The sequence below is a fragment of the Amphibalanus amphitrite genome, unplaced genomic scaffold (genome assembly GCF_019059575.1).
Source record: "Amphibalanus amphitrite isolate SeventyFive unplaced genomic scaffold, NRLGWU_Aamphi_draft 002292F_arrow, whole genome shotgun sequence".
Taxonomy (NCBI): Eukaryota; Metazoa; Arthropoda; class Thecostraca; order Balanomorpha; family Balanidae; genus Amphibalanus; species Amphibalanus amphitrite.
The window spans coordinates 1-15,544 of NW_024883771.1; the positions used below are offsets into that span (position 1 = coordinate 1).

General features: G+C 46.0%; 1 protein-coding gene across 2 annotated transcripts; it reads right to left on the reverse strand.

Moving 5' to 3' along the window:
* Nucleotides 1-829: 829 nt before the first annotated feature.
* Nucleotides 830-15,117, reverse strand: LOC122376773 (NEDD8-conjugating enzyme UBE2F-like). 2 transcript variants are annotated; one of them, XR_006255701.1, is made up of 2 exons: nucleotides 14,779-15,117; nucleotides 830-1,103 (listed from the first exon to the last, which is right to left on the reverse strand). XR_006255701.1 is itself a non-coding variant. In XM_043356717.1 (2 exons), the coding sequence occupies exon 2, from the start codon at nucleotides 3,040-3,042 to the stop codon at nucleotides 2,476-2,478; it is 567 nt and encodes a 188-aa protein (XP_043212652.1). In that variant the 5' UTR covers nucleotides 3,043-3,050; nucleotides 14,779-15,098; the 3' UTR covers nucleotides 1,452-2,475. The 2 variants fall into 2 exon arrangements, 1 of the variants encoding a protein (XP_043212652.1); XM_043356717.1 differs by lacking the exon at nucleotides 830-1,103 and adding an exon at nucleotides 1,452-3,050 and having other exon boundaries at nucleotides 14,779-15,098.
* Between the last annotated feature and the right edge of the window lie 427 nt (nucleotides 15,118-15,544).

The following is a 15,544-nucleotide window of genomic DNA, read 5'->3' on the forward strand; positions in this document are numbered from 1 at the left end:
GAGCGGCAGCTGTTGTTTCTGGAAATACCAGAGTTGGTGGAAGTCGAGCCCGGCTCCGGCGACTGAGAGGGTCGGCCGCGGCTCCGGGGGCGGGCCGACTTCGACGGGCAGTATTTTACTGGCCGCATACAGCATTTGGACTGCCAGCGGCAGTATCTGAGACATCCGCCGAGCGGTAGTTCAGACTGACGGAGGGCAATAATTGACTCAATGCGAGTCGCATATTCCATATTTCCAGCAGAAATATTTGACTCAGTACGGGAGGCATCTCAGACTGCGGCCTCAGGTATTAATTGCCTCACCGTTGGTACTACCATTTCAAACCGGCAATATTTGAAACGATATCTGAAACCAGCTAGTTCTTATCAGAAAATGGTATTCGAGGTACACATAGGGCAGTCGGTACTACATACTACTCACCGAATGTCGTATCTGAAGCCGCGTTCCCCACCGAGTGTAGTATGTGAAGCCGTATCCACTGTCCCATAACTCACCGCGGTCCGCCGGTAGCATGTGAAGCCGTGTTTCTGTTCACTGAGGACAGCATGTGAGGTCGCTGTACTGGACTCACCGCGGGTAGTATGTGAGGCCGCTGTACTGGACTCACCACGGGCAGTATGTGAAGCCGTGGTACTGGAGTACTGGTCTCACCGCGGGTAGTATGTGAGGCCGCTGTACTGGACTCACCGCGGGTAGTATGTGAGGCCGCTGTACTGGACCCACCGTGGGCAGTACGCGAGGCCGCTGTACTGGACTCACCGCGGGTAGTATGAGAAGTCGCTGTACTGGACTCACCGCGGGTAGTATGTGAGGCCGCTGTACTGGACTCACCGCGGGTAGTATGTGAAGCCGTGGTAGCGGATACCGCCGTCGTCCTGCGGCACCCCTCGGGAGAGGTCGGGCAGCCGGGGCACGAGCACGGACACCCGCTCAGTGCCGTTCAGCCGCTCCGTGTTCAGCGGCAGCTTGGCGCGCGGGAAACGGCGCTGCAGCGGCGCGCTAGTTGCCACCGCCCGCCGCGGGAGGGCAGCACTGCCCAGCCGGCAGGCGGCGCTGGCAGCGCCACCCAGAATCGGCCAACTCATGCTGAGTGAAGGTATGTCCTGGGAAAAGATGTGGATGAGCGAACGTCAGATCGACAAAAACACATTGCACTGACACTCATAGACGTCACAGTGCGCATATGTAGACTGTAATTTGGGTAGTGTTCACAACATCCAACGTTTGTGCAGTAGGCAGCTTCTACTCCACCGCACCAAGTAATTCAGCGTCACATGCCAGGACCAGGCGTTAGTCAGAAAAAGGAAACAAAAAGACTAAAAGACGGAAATTAATTAAGATCATTGGGTTAGTCAGATAGTACCTGTCATATGTTCTCCTCCATACTTTGCACCCGAGGGCTCCCAATGATATCGATATGTTGCACTGATTCTCGGTGCAGATAGGCCGGCAGCAGAGTGGATATTTATTCGTTATCAGACTGGACACATTACACAAGTATCGGTCAGCGGAGCAGTGGCTAAGGTCGGGCCGCAGCACGGCGCGTATTCAGGGCGGCGGGACGGCGCACCCTCGCCGGGACGGCCGCTCGGCTCCTCCCTCACAGGGACGGCCGCTCGGCTCCTCCCTCACAGGGACGGCCGCTCGGCTCCCCCCACACAAGGACTGCCGTCACTCTCAGAGGTCGCCTCTGGCCAGCGCGAACGATTCACGACTGACAATGGTAGTGGCGCTGAGCAAAACAAACGGCACTGTAAGGCGTTATCTGAACTAAAACAGAACGTCAGGCTGCTTAAACAAGAGCCAGTCTGGGCCAAAATCACTCATACGAACAATATGACAAAGAGTGCACAGTTCACAAGACTGGCTGCGAACGAACAAACCAATACAGACCAACAAACCAACGTTGAGGGATTCTGGATTTGCGGCATCATTAAACCTAAAAACGGCCGAACACAAATCAGCGAGGTCAAAGTATGCAGGCACGTACGGCTCAACTAGATACAGTTCTCTGTGCAGATAATCAGCGCGGTATGATCAGCAGGATAAGAATGCCGCAGCATGATCAGCAAACAGCCAGCACTTGGCCAAGTAGCCTTAGGCCTGTTACACTGGCGGTGCTTCGGCACATGTCGAGCGCGTCAGCCACCCCAGACCACACACACACGCCGCGATCACCGGCGCCTCTCTCCGGCTCGCTGACTGGACGGGCGTGTCACGGAAGGTCTGCGGAGGCGCTTCACGTGCCGGGGCCGGGCCGATCGGCCGGCCAGTACCTCCCTGTCCACCCGGGGGCCGCGCACTGAGGTCACCGGAGCGAGTCAGACACCGGCTGGCCTGTGAGCGGCTCTCGGTACTGGAGCTGGCCGCGCGCGGCACTGGCGGCCGAGCTCGCACGGCCGGCCGGGGCAGTGTCCGCGGGCCGGCCCCGGCCGCGCGGCGCAGAGTCCGTCCCTGCCCGGAGCGGTCAGTCGCTCACCGCGGCGCGTACAGTCGCACGTACTCGGACACCTTGCGCTCGAAGCCGTCGCGGTCGCGCGCGTAGTGGTCGGCCGCCTCGGTGTTGAGGGGATCGTCGAAGTTGAGCAGGTCGGTGAAGAGCGAGTTGAGGCCCCAGACGACGTCCTTGAGTTTGCGCGTGGGCGCCCAGCCCATGCCGTCGTAGGAGTTTTGCCGCAGCAGGCTGAGGCAGACGGCGCCGTCCTCGGCGATATTGGGGTGCCAGAGCCGCGTGCGACAGCGCACCTCGGGCGGCGACAGGTTGTACTCCTCGCCGACCGTGATGGTGAACACGAACGCGCCGCGCCGCCAGTAGCCCTCGTCGGGCCGCACCGTCAGCACCAGCTCGTGCAGCGCGTCCGGCCGCGGAAACTCCACCGAACAGGTGGCCGGCAGGTTTTCGTGCATCTCCTGCACCTCCTTGGTGAGCAGCCGGTCGCGCATGGCGGCGCGGCGGCGGCTCTCTGGCGGCGCGCCGGCCGCCGCGCTGCCGGCCGCCGCCTCGCCGCGCTTCTGCAGCAGCTTCTTGCTGAGCGAGATCATGGCGCCGCCTGCGGGCACAGGCGAGCGGTCAGGCTGGCGCGGCGCCCCGCAGGCGGCCCGTCTCCGCCCCTCTCCAGCCGCCGCCGGCTCACCACAGCGGCTCAACGGCTCAATCAACAACAGCTCATCAGCACTTCTAACGTCTTGACAGCTACTGACAATCAACCAGTTATTTCAATTCTTCACAGACTTATCAACGAATTCCAAACGGCCAGTGGACCACTCAAGATGTATTGTTCTCTGATGAGAAGAATGTCTTAGGTATCTAAATAATGTCATTTGGTTAGGATAAGTCATTGGTACTACATCGGTGCAGCACTTCTCAGTCGACAAACTTCGGTCAGCGACGATAATGTGACAATGCCAACGAACTTGAAAACTCCAGCCTTTGGCTCCACAAGCCTTGTTGCTCCAAAAAATAATTGCACATACACACCCACTAATTCGGTGCTCCATTCCTTTAAAAAGGTTGAGATGACACTCTAACAGTAGAACAGTACCTATCCAGTTAAAACATTACCTATAGAAGCACCACAGCATACCTATAGAAGCACCTCAATATATCATAATAATTTTCTATTACAGCTGTACCAAATAGGTGGATTTTTTTGACGTTTGGTGGGACCAACAATATGTACAAATAATTACCAATAATCATTAACCCGCGCGGGGCTGGGGTCTCCAGCCGAACGCGCGGGGCTGGGGGGTGTAAATTTTACCCCCCCCCCGTGTTATCTCCCGAACTAATGGTCCGATTTGGAAAATTCAAACGCCAATCGAAAGATCTCATCACGAACAACTAAAAACACGTACTTAATTTAAAGTTTGAGGTCAAGGTCAAGGTCAGGTCAAGGGTACAAATTGCAAGTTTCTACAGTATCGGCCTTACACCGTAGTTGCCGAGGAATGGAGTCATGGACTGAGACTGATTGCCCAAAACGTGTTCTTAGGCTACCAAGACAGTATTCGTTGCATACAATATCATTCAGAGGTCAAGGTCAAGGTCAGGTCAGGTCACCAAAAACAAAATATAGAAAAGGGCATGTGCGACACATGTTTTATGGGTCATTTTAATCATATAATTCAATAGGTACACTCAATAAGTGATATGGACCACCTCTTGATGAATTTCAGGTCAAGGTCAGGTCAAGGTCAGGTCAAATGAGGTCAAATTTTGAAGTTGGTTGTTAAGGCCTAAAAAGGTATCTGTCTGATGTAGTTTTTCACGGCGAATCGAATGGTGCTATTCTTGTTTCTGTACAAGGTCTAGAACTTAAAAAAACATTTTTTTTTCAAAAAATTTGTGTGTTGTGACTCGTGACATCATAAAATTTGAAATAACTCCCACATTTTTGAACCGATTCTTTAGAAAATTGATATGTAGGTGCACATAGACCACTTCTCTGACATATAATCCGCTTTTTTCGATACACGCAAAATTTTGGATTTTATTATTATTTTCCCAATAAAGTCAGTTTTTTGGAAAAATTTGAGCCAAAATCCAAAATTTTCACAAACCGAGATAGCCATTTGGTAGACAAAGTAGAATCACGTATAACCTTTTCTGTTACGTCTTGATTCTCTTAACCTTCCAGGCGGTGGGGGAGGGGTATTTTTTTGCCCCCCCCCCCTTTAGTTTTTTTCGATATATCTCGAGAACCGCTGCGCCGATCGTCACCAAACTTTCAGTACCCTCTCGGGAGCAGCTAACGCACATAGTGACCAAAAATGTTTCCAAAGGCTATGATAGGTTGGCCGCTAATGACGTCAGAGTGACGTCATTTTTGCCATATTCGACCCAAAAAAAGGTTTCGCGGGAAGAGCTGTCAGGCCTACAGCTTTAGAGATACAGAAAAATGTTTCAGACATAAAAGGTGTGGAATCAGAAGGGCTACAAAACTGCTATTTCGGTTTTTCGAATTTTTTGGATTTTGACCCCCAAAAATCAAAAAATAGATTTTTTGAATATAATAGCCAAAAAAAATCCAAAGATTTTTGAATTTCGAAAAAACCGGAATATATGTGATAGCCCCTACCGCCTTCTATCTACATACCAAATTTGAGATCGATACCTCTTTTTTTTGGCCAAGTTATAGCGAAAAAACTGTTCAAAATTGATGACGTTAAATTTTCAAACTCAATTTTTAGCAATTCTAGACCTCGTAGCGCAAAACAAAGACCACCATTAGACTCCCCGTGACGAGCTGCATCGAATCGATACCCATTTTATGCAAAAATATCAACTTTGAAATTTGACCTTTTTTGACCTGACCTCAGTGTCCCAAAATTATATTTTTGCTTGGGTGTCAGAGAGGAAAATTGCTGACCAAAAAAAAAAGATGAGTGAAAAATTGTCAGTCAGGTAAAGCCCAAAAAGAGTGGGAAAATGATCAAAAACATTCATCTATCTATAATTGTGACAGATGCAAAACAACCATTCACGCAATAGCCCCTTCTCAGTGGAATTGGGAGTGAAAAATTGGGCTTGAAAACTGGAGGTGAGAGTGGAAAATGATTTTCATTTGAATGTCGTTTCCCACCCACATCTACAAATTTTGGGACACTGCCTGACCTTGACCTGACCTCCACCAGAAAGTGACCTAAACCGTACCTGATGGTCTTATAACCAACACCATTGAGTTGGAAATGAAAAACTGGCCATAAAACATGCATCGCATAACCTTAGTAAAGTTGGGCTCATGTGGTGAACCTTGGTGACCTTTGGTGACCTGACCTGGTATGACCAGTGACCTCTAATAGCAACATATGTACTAGACAACTGACGCCTTATCGCTGATTTTCGACAAAATGCGTTTTACTCGGTGTTATAGCGCTTTCCCTAGAACCCCCGTGAACGGTGAAACATTTTATCTTTGACCTGACCTGTGACGTCATCGGTGACCCCGAGGTCAATGAAATTTGGTTTCCCTCGACAAATTTGACAGGGCTATCGAACACCGTTTGAATTTTCCGGATCCGTCCAGTAGTTTCGGAGATACGGGGGAGCAAAAAAGTGCCCCCCCCCCCCACCGCGCGAAAGGTGGCTGGTAGGCCCACCGCCTGCCGGGTTAAAAATGAAGATGCTAGCGGCGTTTGAAATTTTGCCGTTTTTGAGACGAAAATGGCGAACATGACGTCACTAAAACGTCATTTTCTAAAAAAAAATCCGAAGGATTTCGCTCAAATTTTCAGGGAACGTGTCAAATTGATGTAAGAAAAGGTACTGAAAGTTTGGCGGCGCACCCCCCCACCCCACCCCACCCCCCCCCCCCCACCCCCAGCCCCGCGCGGGTTAACTATGATTTGCCATTTGTCACCTACCGCCAGGCATTTTTCAAAATTAAATTGACTAAATCTTGATGATGGAAAGTATTGTTTTTACTTTGGTAAATCAACCCACATTTCAGTAACTTATAAAGGTAATTAAAATTACACTTTCGTTTCATCATTTTCAATTGAACATAAGCATAAAAGAAACAGCCAGTTCTTCGAGCAGTAAATAAATGTCAAATGGGTCAAGCTAAGCTAAAGCTTTTGGAGTGTCTCAAACAAACATATCCAAAAACAGAAGGCTATCCTTTCTAGACTGTTCAAAATTCCCAGCTAGCTGAAGTATGCATCTTTGATACCAAGGTACACATCATAACCTGAACCTCAGGAATTCATCACCAATATCCTTAACATAAGCAGACTTTTTCATTTTGTCAAATTCTTTATAGCTATAACAAAGGTGGATATTGCTTCTGATAGTTTTAAGCACCTATTAACTGCAATAGCACTAACACTGCAATCAAGCATTATTTGATATTTAAGTTAACCCGCGCCGGGCCGGTGCTCCGCAACTTCCGCGCCGGGCCGGGGGGGGGGGTCTGAACACCCCCGTCTAACTCGGCTCCTGGGCGACGTAGCGAAACGCAATAAGCGGCATTCGAAAGAGCGTAAAAAATAATGACGGAAATACTTCGGTCATTTTTTGGGTCCGGTCAAAGGTCAGGTCACCAGAGGTCATCAAAGGTCAAATGTAGTCCATTTCAACAATTTTGGAAACTGCCAACGGCTAACTCGGGAACCAATAGAGCTAGAGCGCCGCGGAAAAGCGCATTCCATAGCCCTTTTACAGACCTTTCTGAGCAATGTTCTCAAATTTGACCTCAGGTCAACGGTTTAGCCTTCAAAGAGCAAAAACGGTAAAAATAGCAGTTTTCATGAAAATTGTTTTTTGTCAATAGCGTTTGACTCAAGAGAGCCACGACAATGCCGACTTTTAGCAGCATCGTGCTTCTTTCGTCGCGACGCGTCGAATGCACTATTTGTTGACCTTGAAAGGTCATTTTGAAAATTTGACCTCAGGTCAAGGTCATGACCTGACCGGAAAGGGTCATGTTGCATATCAGTCGATCCGTATCGTCGAGCTGAATACATCTGACGTGTTTTCATCGCTCTAGCACGTCTTTATCCAAAGTTACAGTAAAAAAAAAAAAAAAGTTAAAAAAACAGTTACAGTTAAAAAAACTGCTGGTGACCGTTCATGACCTGAGATGACCTCAGGGGCACACAGAGGGGTCACAGGTGCATTTTTCTGATTCAGAGTGTCATGTTTACCTAGGAGCCAATGTTTAAGAGGGTTTGGACACCATTCGTCCAAAAGAGGCGCATTTCAATTTCCTCTCATTGACTTATAATGGAGAGGTCGCAAAATTGACCTGACCTTAGGTCACCGATATCAAAATTCTGAGATACACATTTTGTACATACTGTTGTCTGTTACTCTAATCAATCGCTGAAAGTTTCAAGGAGATCGCTCAGTCGGTGTAGCTATCACGAGGATTGAGTTTTTTTTCTGAGGTGAGGACACTTGACCTGACCTAGTGACCTGACCTTGAGGCCCTGGGTCTGAAATTTTCACATGTGCGGAAAAGATGCATGAAGCGCCGCCGTTTTTGAGATCTGAGAAAAACCACAGGGGGGGGGGTGTTCAAACACCTCCCCATGGCCCGGCATGGGTTAATCACATTCATTTTTCACGAGCTCTGTGTCATAGCTAGGTCGAGTGTCAAAGCAAAACAGTATAATAAAAAACATGAGCAATAAGTTAAAGACACTTTCAATGCTAGGGGTGTGGAGGTTGATAAAGGGTCACAAAAAGGCTAAAATCATTTTCAAAACAACAGATTTGAGAATAACCAGCATTGGTAGTGGGTGGCTGGCCAAAAACAAACCAAAACAGAAATCAGTAGGCGGAACTATGGTCATGAGTACCCAAATATAGGAACGTTCCCATTTTTGGGAGCGGAGTTCCCAAATATGGGAACGGGCGTTCCCATTTATGAGAACGGAAGGTAATTTTTCGGCCGTTCGCCCACTAAAACTCATAAGTGCATCACGTCTCAAAAAAGTGCACGCTAATTTAAGTATCTACTAAGTCTCTATAAAATTATCTTTAATCTGACCGTTGAACAAGGAAATTGGCCGTCGAATGATATTTTTAATGATTTTTTGAAATGACGGAATGGTGAAAACATGGGTTACACTACATTTAACATGCAATTTTAAGGAAAATGAAGCGTTTTTTACATTTTGAGGTCAAGTATAATAATTTTCGCCTGGTTATGAAGTTTCATACTAGCGACACCAGATGCTGACATATGCAAGCGAACACGCGGACAGTCCCGAGGTAATATTGTTGACATTTGGTGTCGAGGCGGACGACCGCGTAGAACGTGCGTGATTTTACCGAACTACTGTTGTAAACTTAGTTTAAGTGGTCGAAAATTATTCAGCTGTATTTTATCAGCCCGGAAAGACATATTTCATTTTAATGCTAGCTGTTTAGCGTTGTTTTAGAAGGAGCGTCGGCCATTCTTATAAAGAAAAAGGACGGAGGGACGGAAGGAAAAAAAGAACTCAATGAATTAAACGATTCCGTCCTTTTTGGTTATCATAAAGGTTCCGTCCCTCTACCCCTCCCCCTTCGTTGTTTTGCTAGGATGCGTTTTTCGTCTAAATGATCAAGAGCTTTAGTAAATGAAACAAGAATTATTTCCTGCAATATTTTCTTATAAATTTCGTCACAAAGAATGCAATAAGACTAAGAAAATACTGTGTGATCGCTATATGGGTATAATAAAATGAGAACCTGCAATTATTTGGGATCACATTTGAATTTTTATGGGACCGGGGACTGTTGTCTGCTACGATACATAGCCTTGGCCAGAGGCCTTGGCTACGATCAAGGATAATATAGATAGGCGAAGTATGTAATATGTTGTAGTCTTTCCTGCTAGGCTGAAACCCACCAAAGATTGTTTTTGCGTATAAATGTGGTAATGCCTATGTCTTACTCAGTGATAGGATGTCTAATAAGCGGTAAGGGAACAACGCAGACACCCTGAGTTAGCGTGGCGGCTCGGGACAAGCGGTAGAGATAAAAGAGGAGGGGATACTGATAAGGCATCTTTCGCTCAAGGGGACGACGCGGCGCGCGGCGAACGCGCGCGGCGGCTCTGGATGAAAGGGAGGGAGAGAGGGAAGGAGTAGGTAGAGAGAGAGAGAGAGAGACGGGGGGCGCAGGTGTTGTTTTGACGAACTGACGCTAAAGAGGGGGGAGGGGGAGCGGGGGAAGAAATGGCCTGTGGATCTTCTCTGTGTGGGGACAGCGAGGACAGTCCAGCGAGAGCGCTTGAGCGTGGTGGAGTGTATACGAATTTCTCTGCGTGCAAACAAGAACTTTAAGTGCTAACGAGAAGTTGTAGTGCCACGTGACTCAGACCTCCAACCGTGATACCAGTCGAGGCGCCAGAGGACACAGGACACAGGCCAGGTGAGGGTGGAGCTACTGGGAGGCAGTTGCAAACAGTAAACACCTACCACTTACTGGATATTGCATCTCAAGGTGTCCAATCCTGCCTGTTAATGTGTATGCCCGATAAACAACGATAGCTGCAGAACGATAAGGTGGCGGTCTATAGGTACTTGGTCTGCATGTGAAATTGACTAATTTTCGTGTGAAATAACTCCCGACCAATGTCATACAGTTCACATATCGATTAGCACGCAGCCTGAAACACATTTCGCACAAGTTGCTCTCGCAACTAGCTAAATATCGTATCAATGCCGTAAAAAAGCGCTGCTGAAGAGCAGCGCTATTTCTGATGCGTTATTTTTCACGAACAACGCAAAGTCTTACGTCACCAGAGGCGCCTTTGTCTCTTTATGATACGGAAACGCGTCCTTTTGGGTGGGGGTAGCGTCAATCTGGCTTCGTTCTTTTAACGGGTTCCGTCTTTCGTCTTCGTCCTTTTATGATAACCAAATTCCGTCTAATCTCAGAAATGACGGAGCGTCCCTCCGTTCTTTTCTTTATAAGAATGGCCAATGAGCGTGGTTTTTGTCTTCCGTGTTTCTAAGCATGATCGTTTTGGGGGAATTTCTCTTATATAGGTCGCTCTGTGTGGCTTATTTATAATTTCTATGCTGATTTCGATCATCCCTCGTGCCCATCCTACCAGGCCTTTTGCCACTTACACTCATTAAGAAAGGAAAAAAACTAGATTTTCATTGGGACTAGGTGTTTTGAGGGCGTAACATATTCAGCGTTCCCATTTTTGGATACTTCCTTGTACTCATCAACTATTGGTGATAAACAGACAGGTGCTTGACATGTCTCCACCCTCGGCACGGACGGTGGATATAGGTATGGAAGACCTTGTTGAACATCGCTGAGCGTTGTGAATTACGTAATCCTGCAGAGGGGGGCGTGCCCGCAGCGAGATCGAGGGGAATAAAAGCGCAGAAGACCGGGCGAAACATGCGACGGTCTTGCCGGAAAGGTCATCTGATGATTGTTGCGTTAACAATAATTTTGCGGCGTTGGACGTGATGCTTGTTAATGAAAAGAGCCCCTGAAAGGCGTCGGTGAAATCGTTCCCAATTTTGGGTACGCCGTTCCCATAATAAGGAACGCTTGCAGCGCCAGTGTACGAGAGCGTTCCCAAATTTGGGCTCGCGGCCCGGATGATGGACTGCTTTAGAAATAGGGGAACGATTTGAAACTACGATGGGCCTTACAATATTGATATCAAACTCTTTCCCAACAATATTGAGACAAATATCAGGCGGTTCACGATCGTTTTATATCTTTTGGACGTCATTTAACGGTTCTTTGGTCGGAAACACGGAGGTCCCCAAGCGTTTTCGTTTTAATTATATGAATCCAATTAGTATCACAACATGCTATAATCCAACTATCTAACATTCCCTGCCAGTAAAATGCAACAGCTTACCATTTAAAGCTGGCAAAATTGACCCCAAAACACCACATACCTCACCCCTCGCAACCGACGCTGACGCCATGCTGGTTACGGCGGATGAACACAATTTATAAACAATCAAGGCTGCAAAAATATCAGATGCGTTTCGCGTGCACAATTTTTTATCGCAGCCAGAAATGACAAACAATACCAAGGTTCTCAAATCGTTATGTCTAAAGCGCGGACAACTTTAAATTTGAGAAAAGCGATTATTACTTGATAGTTGATGAAATTCAAAGAGGTGTCCTAACCTAACCTAACCTAACCTAACCTAACCTAACCTAACCTACTGATTTTTGCCTACCGAGCAGAAACCTAACCTAACCTACTGATTTTGCCCACCAGGCATAAAGAAACCTAACCTAACCTAACCTAACCTAACCTACTGATTCTTGCCTACCGGGAATCCTAACCTAACCTAACCTAACCTAACCTAACCTAACCTAACCTAACCTAACCTAACCTACTGATTTTTGCCTACCAGGCATTAAGAAACCTAACCTAACCTAACCTAACCTAACCTAACCTACTGATTCTTGCCTACCGGGAATCCTAACCTAACCTAACCTAACCTAACCTAACCTAACCTACTGATTTTTGCCTACCGGATAAGGAAATAGTTACTTGCAGGAATAGATTGCAGGCAATAGTAAATCAAATATTTTCAGGTTAAGTGGTCATGCATCAGGCTTCAGGCCTTCGGCCTGAAGCCAGATACATAACCATTTAACCTAAAAATATTTGATTTACTATTGCCTGTAATCTCTCCTAAGGCATTGCCTTCGGCACTGCACTGCTTCGCCACGAGTTGGCCACAGACGAAAACATGTACAGTACAGGCGAAGAAATGTTGGACGAAGAATGAAAATATGTACAGACAAAAAATGCACGGACCAAAAAACGAAAATAAAGAAAATACACGAACGAAAATATTTACGAACGAAACATTTCTGAAGACTTTTTCAGAAAAGTCGCTATCATTCGTCGACAGATCTGGCGCATCTCGTGAGGCGCTTTACCGAAAAAGAAAATTACCGAATTCTCTTCTATTAAAAATTAAAAATACAGAACCGTAATTCCAAAATTATTTGTGTATATCTATCACTTTTTCATAAAAATAGTACCCCCACCCCCCACCCAAAACCCCGGTTTCCCACAGTTCCCCTAGTGTGTTGGGTTTTATGAAGATACTACATTTCTGTGTAATGGTATTTAACAACAATTGACATGTTGACAACAGACCGTCGTGCGGCTCCACCGAAATCGTGGTAAGAATACGATTAGTTAGCTTTTGGTCTTAAAATTATCGATCAGATAACTGGAAACCACATTATTCTTACTAAACACGAGTTTCTCTATAGAATGATGTCTATATTATAGGGATTAACTAATTTTGAAGCGGGGACCTCCATGTGTACCGCCGGTTCTTTTTCTTGTTTTAAATAATGCCTACATGGCGTTCCCATATTTGAATTTATCGTTCCCAAACATGGGAACAAAATGCGTTCCCGAAAACAGTCGGGCGCACTATGGTATCGGCAGTCCATTTATGGATACGTATCTATTAATGGAAACGTTTCCAAATTTGGAAGGCACTTTGTTCCATTTATGGAAACGCCAGTTCCAAAATTAGAAACGCCAATTTTTAAGCAGGCATATTTCTGTATTTCTTAAGTTAATAGTAATCTTTTCAGCTGGCGTGTCTTTTCGTCGATATGTTTTCTCCCAAAACAGTAAAACCCAACAATATTTTCGTGCGCAAATGGCGAATCTGATGCCCTGACGCAAACCCTTGTCAACGTTCCATTTTTGGAAACGGAAGGTTCCAAAAATGGAAACTATGAGCCAACACAGGAAAAGGCATAAGCACCATATTATTGATATGTGGGCCTGTCTACCCCACGCCCTCTAAGTAATTGCCGAGCTATTGATGCCGGTACATGTTCTGATATGGGTGATTTCCCTTTGCATCTAAATTTCGTATGAATGGTCCTCCAATTGCTTGGGAATAGTGCCCGAAAGCCGATGTTGGTACAATAATGCTTACGGAAATGTGTCTTCTGGTGAAAGTCCCCAATTTCTATGCACTTACATAAACCCCAGAACTGTCCAACCGTCTTGCCTACTAAGCTGCTACTGCTTACGAAACCCACATTATAACATATTTTAACTGTTGCAAGCATGCATGCGTGACTGCAGTAAGCGTCGCGATGTGCCCTGAATTGTGGTTAACAGACTCTGGCTTCCCAAGAAAAGCAAGGCTTTATAAGTAAGGTTGGAGTTTAACTTCGGCCTAATCAGGCCGGTTCAGAAGCTCCGGTTCGCATTTCATGCTGTCGGAGCGTGCACCTTTTCCAACCTTCTCGTGGATTATTAGAAATGAGAAAGGCAGAAAGTGCTTCTAAAAACATTAAATGCAAATAAGAGTTGAAATACTTATAACCTACTGCATCCGTGAGCTGTATGTACAGCTTGAGTTAAAATTCGTCATTTGTTCCAAAAATGGAAACTGTGCTTCATAAAGCATTATTCAATGGGCCTTACACAGGCACTAACTGAAGGCCTACTGAACTAATACGGTGCAAAGTGGGCAATTAGTACAGTTTGAGCATTTCCCTATCCATAGAAATTGTTTATAACACCTTGTCATCGCTTTTTCATATAATTGAATCATTTAAAACTGGACGACAGCTTAGATCGCTTCCGACAAGCAGTAACATATCAGACCTTTAATGCAATTATTTACATACATTCTACCAACTTTCACACATTCGTCAGTTAAATGGGTGCTAAGAAGTTCAGTTTGCCCACTTAGAAGCATCTGTACGAAATATTTTCCAACTTGCCGCCTTCCAAAGCCGGAGAGACGATCTCCGCACGTGGTCACCAACACGCCATTCAGGGCTTGCTTTACAGCAATGTAAAATATTAATGAATACCAGACAGCAAGTCTGTCAATTTAAACAATGCCATTCTTGTGAAAATCAAATTTTTCCACAAAAAAATGAGGTGTATTTCATTAATGACACATAAAAGTTCACCTATCATGAAAAATTTTATTGTTTACAAAAGGAAGTGGTCCGTGCAAGCCTGTTCAACAGCCGATTTTTCTGTTCAACGTTGGAATTATGAAGCGAAATGCGGTCTTTTGATTGGTGGTCTTTGTTTGATGCGGAAATCTATGGTTTATTGCGGAAACTACCGAACAGGTTTATGTGCTCCTTGCGTTTCCGAAAATAGAAACGGAGCGTTTCCATTATTGGAACAGATGGTTTTTAGCGTTTCCATTTTTGGAACTTTCTTCCAAAAATAGAAACGTTTCTATAAATGGACTGCCGATACCATAGTGCGCCCGACTGAAAATGGGTACCTACGCTTGACCATAGTTCCGCCTACTGAAATATCAACATGTTGCTACATAGCTTACCTTTCAACAGAGTTCAAAGGCCCTATTCACTTCTCAAGGGCGAAGAGTGTGCTAGAGCATTGATAGTAAATTCCGATTTCAAGTTGTTGCTGAATTTGTTCTTGACTTTCACTTCAGCTCAAGACTATAATGCACCTGAGTACTGTAGCAGGCTCGCTCTAGCCAAAAGGTGGGTGTGAAATGCGACCACTCAAAAACCATGAAAAAAGCCGAATATCAGCCCTGAGCCCACCACTCAGTACCCACGACTTGTATCAAAGCAATCATAAATCAAATTGGAATTTCTTCCAAATTTGAATTTCTTCGGCCTTCACGAGGCAACAGAAACTTGAGACACACACTGCGCGATACTGCGCCGCGTTCGTCTTGTTTAGAGCTACCATATTGATAAGTAAGTGGGCTACCAGATCCCAAATTTCTTAGCAGAAGGCCGTAAAGGAATCTTAACCCGGTTTACATAATATTTTTGACGAGCGTTCAACTCATTTATTTTGCGATACTTTCGATGCAGTGCTCTTGGAAGATTAAGAAAGCATAATTTTGTAAATTGTAAAGCACCATTGGCATCTATTGCAAAATCACGGGCGGAGCGTATAGTGGTGGAGCTATAGCCGATAGCCTATAGGTATGTATGTACAGTGGGTCTATTTAAGATCTCCAGAGCCACCACGTGGCGCTACGGTCGGGGTAGGGCGAGTCCAAATCCCGAGGGAAGTGAGGTCACCGGTCATTGTGGGGGAAGGAGGGAGGGGGAGTGACGCGGTAT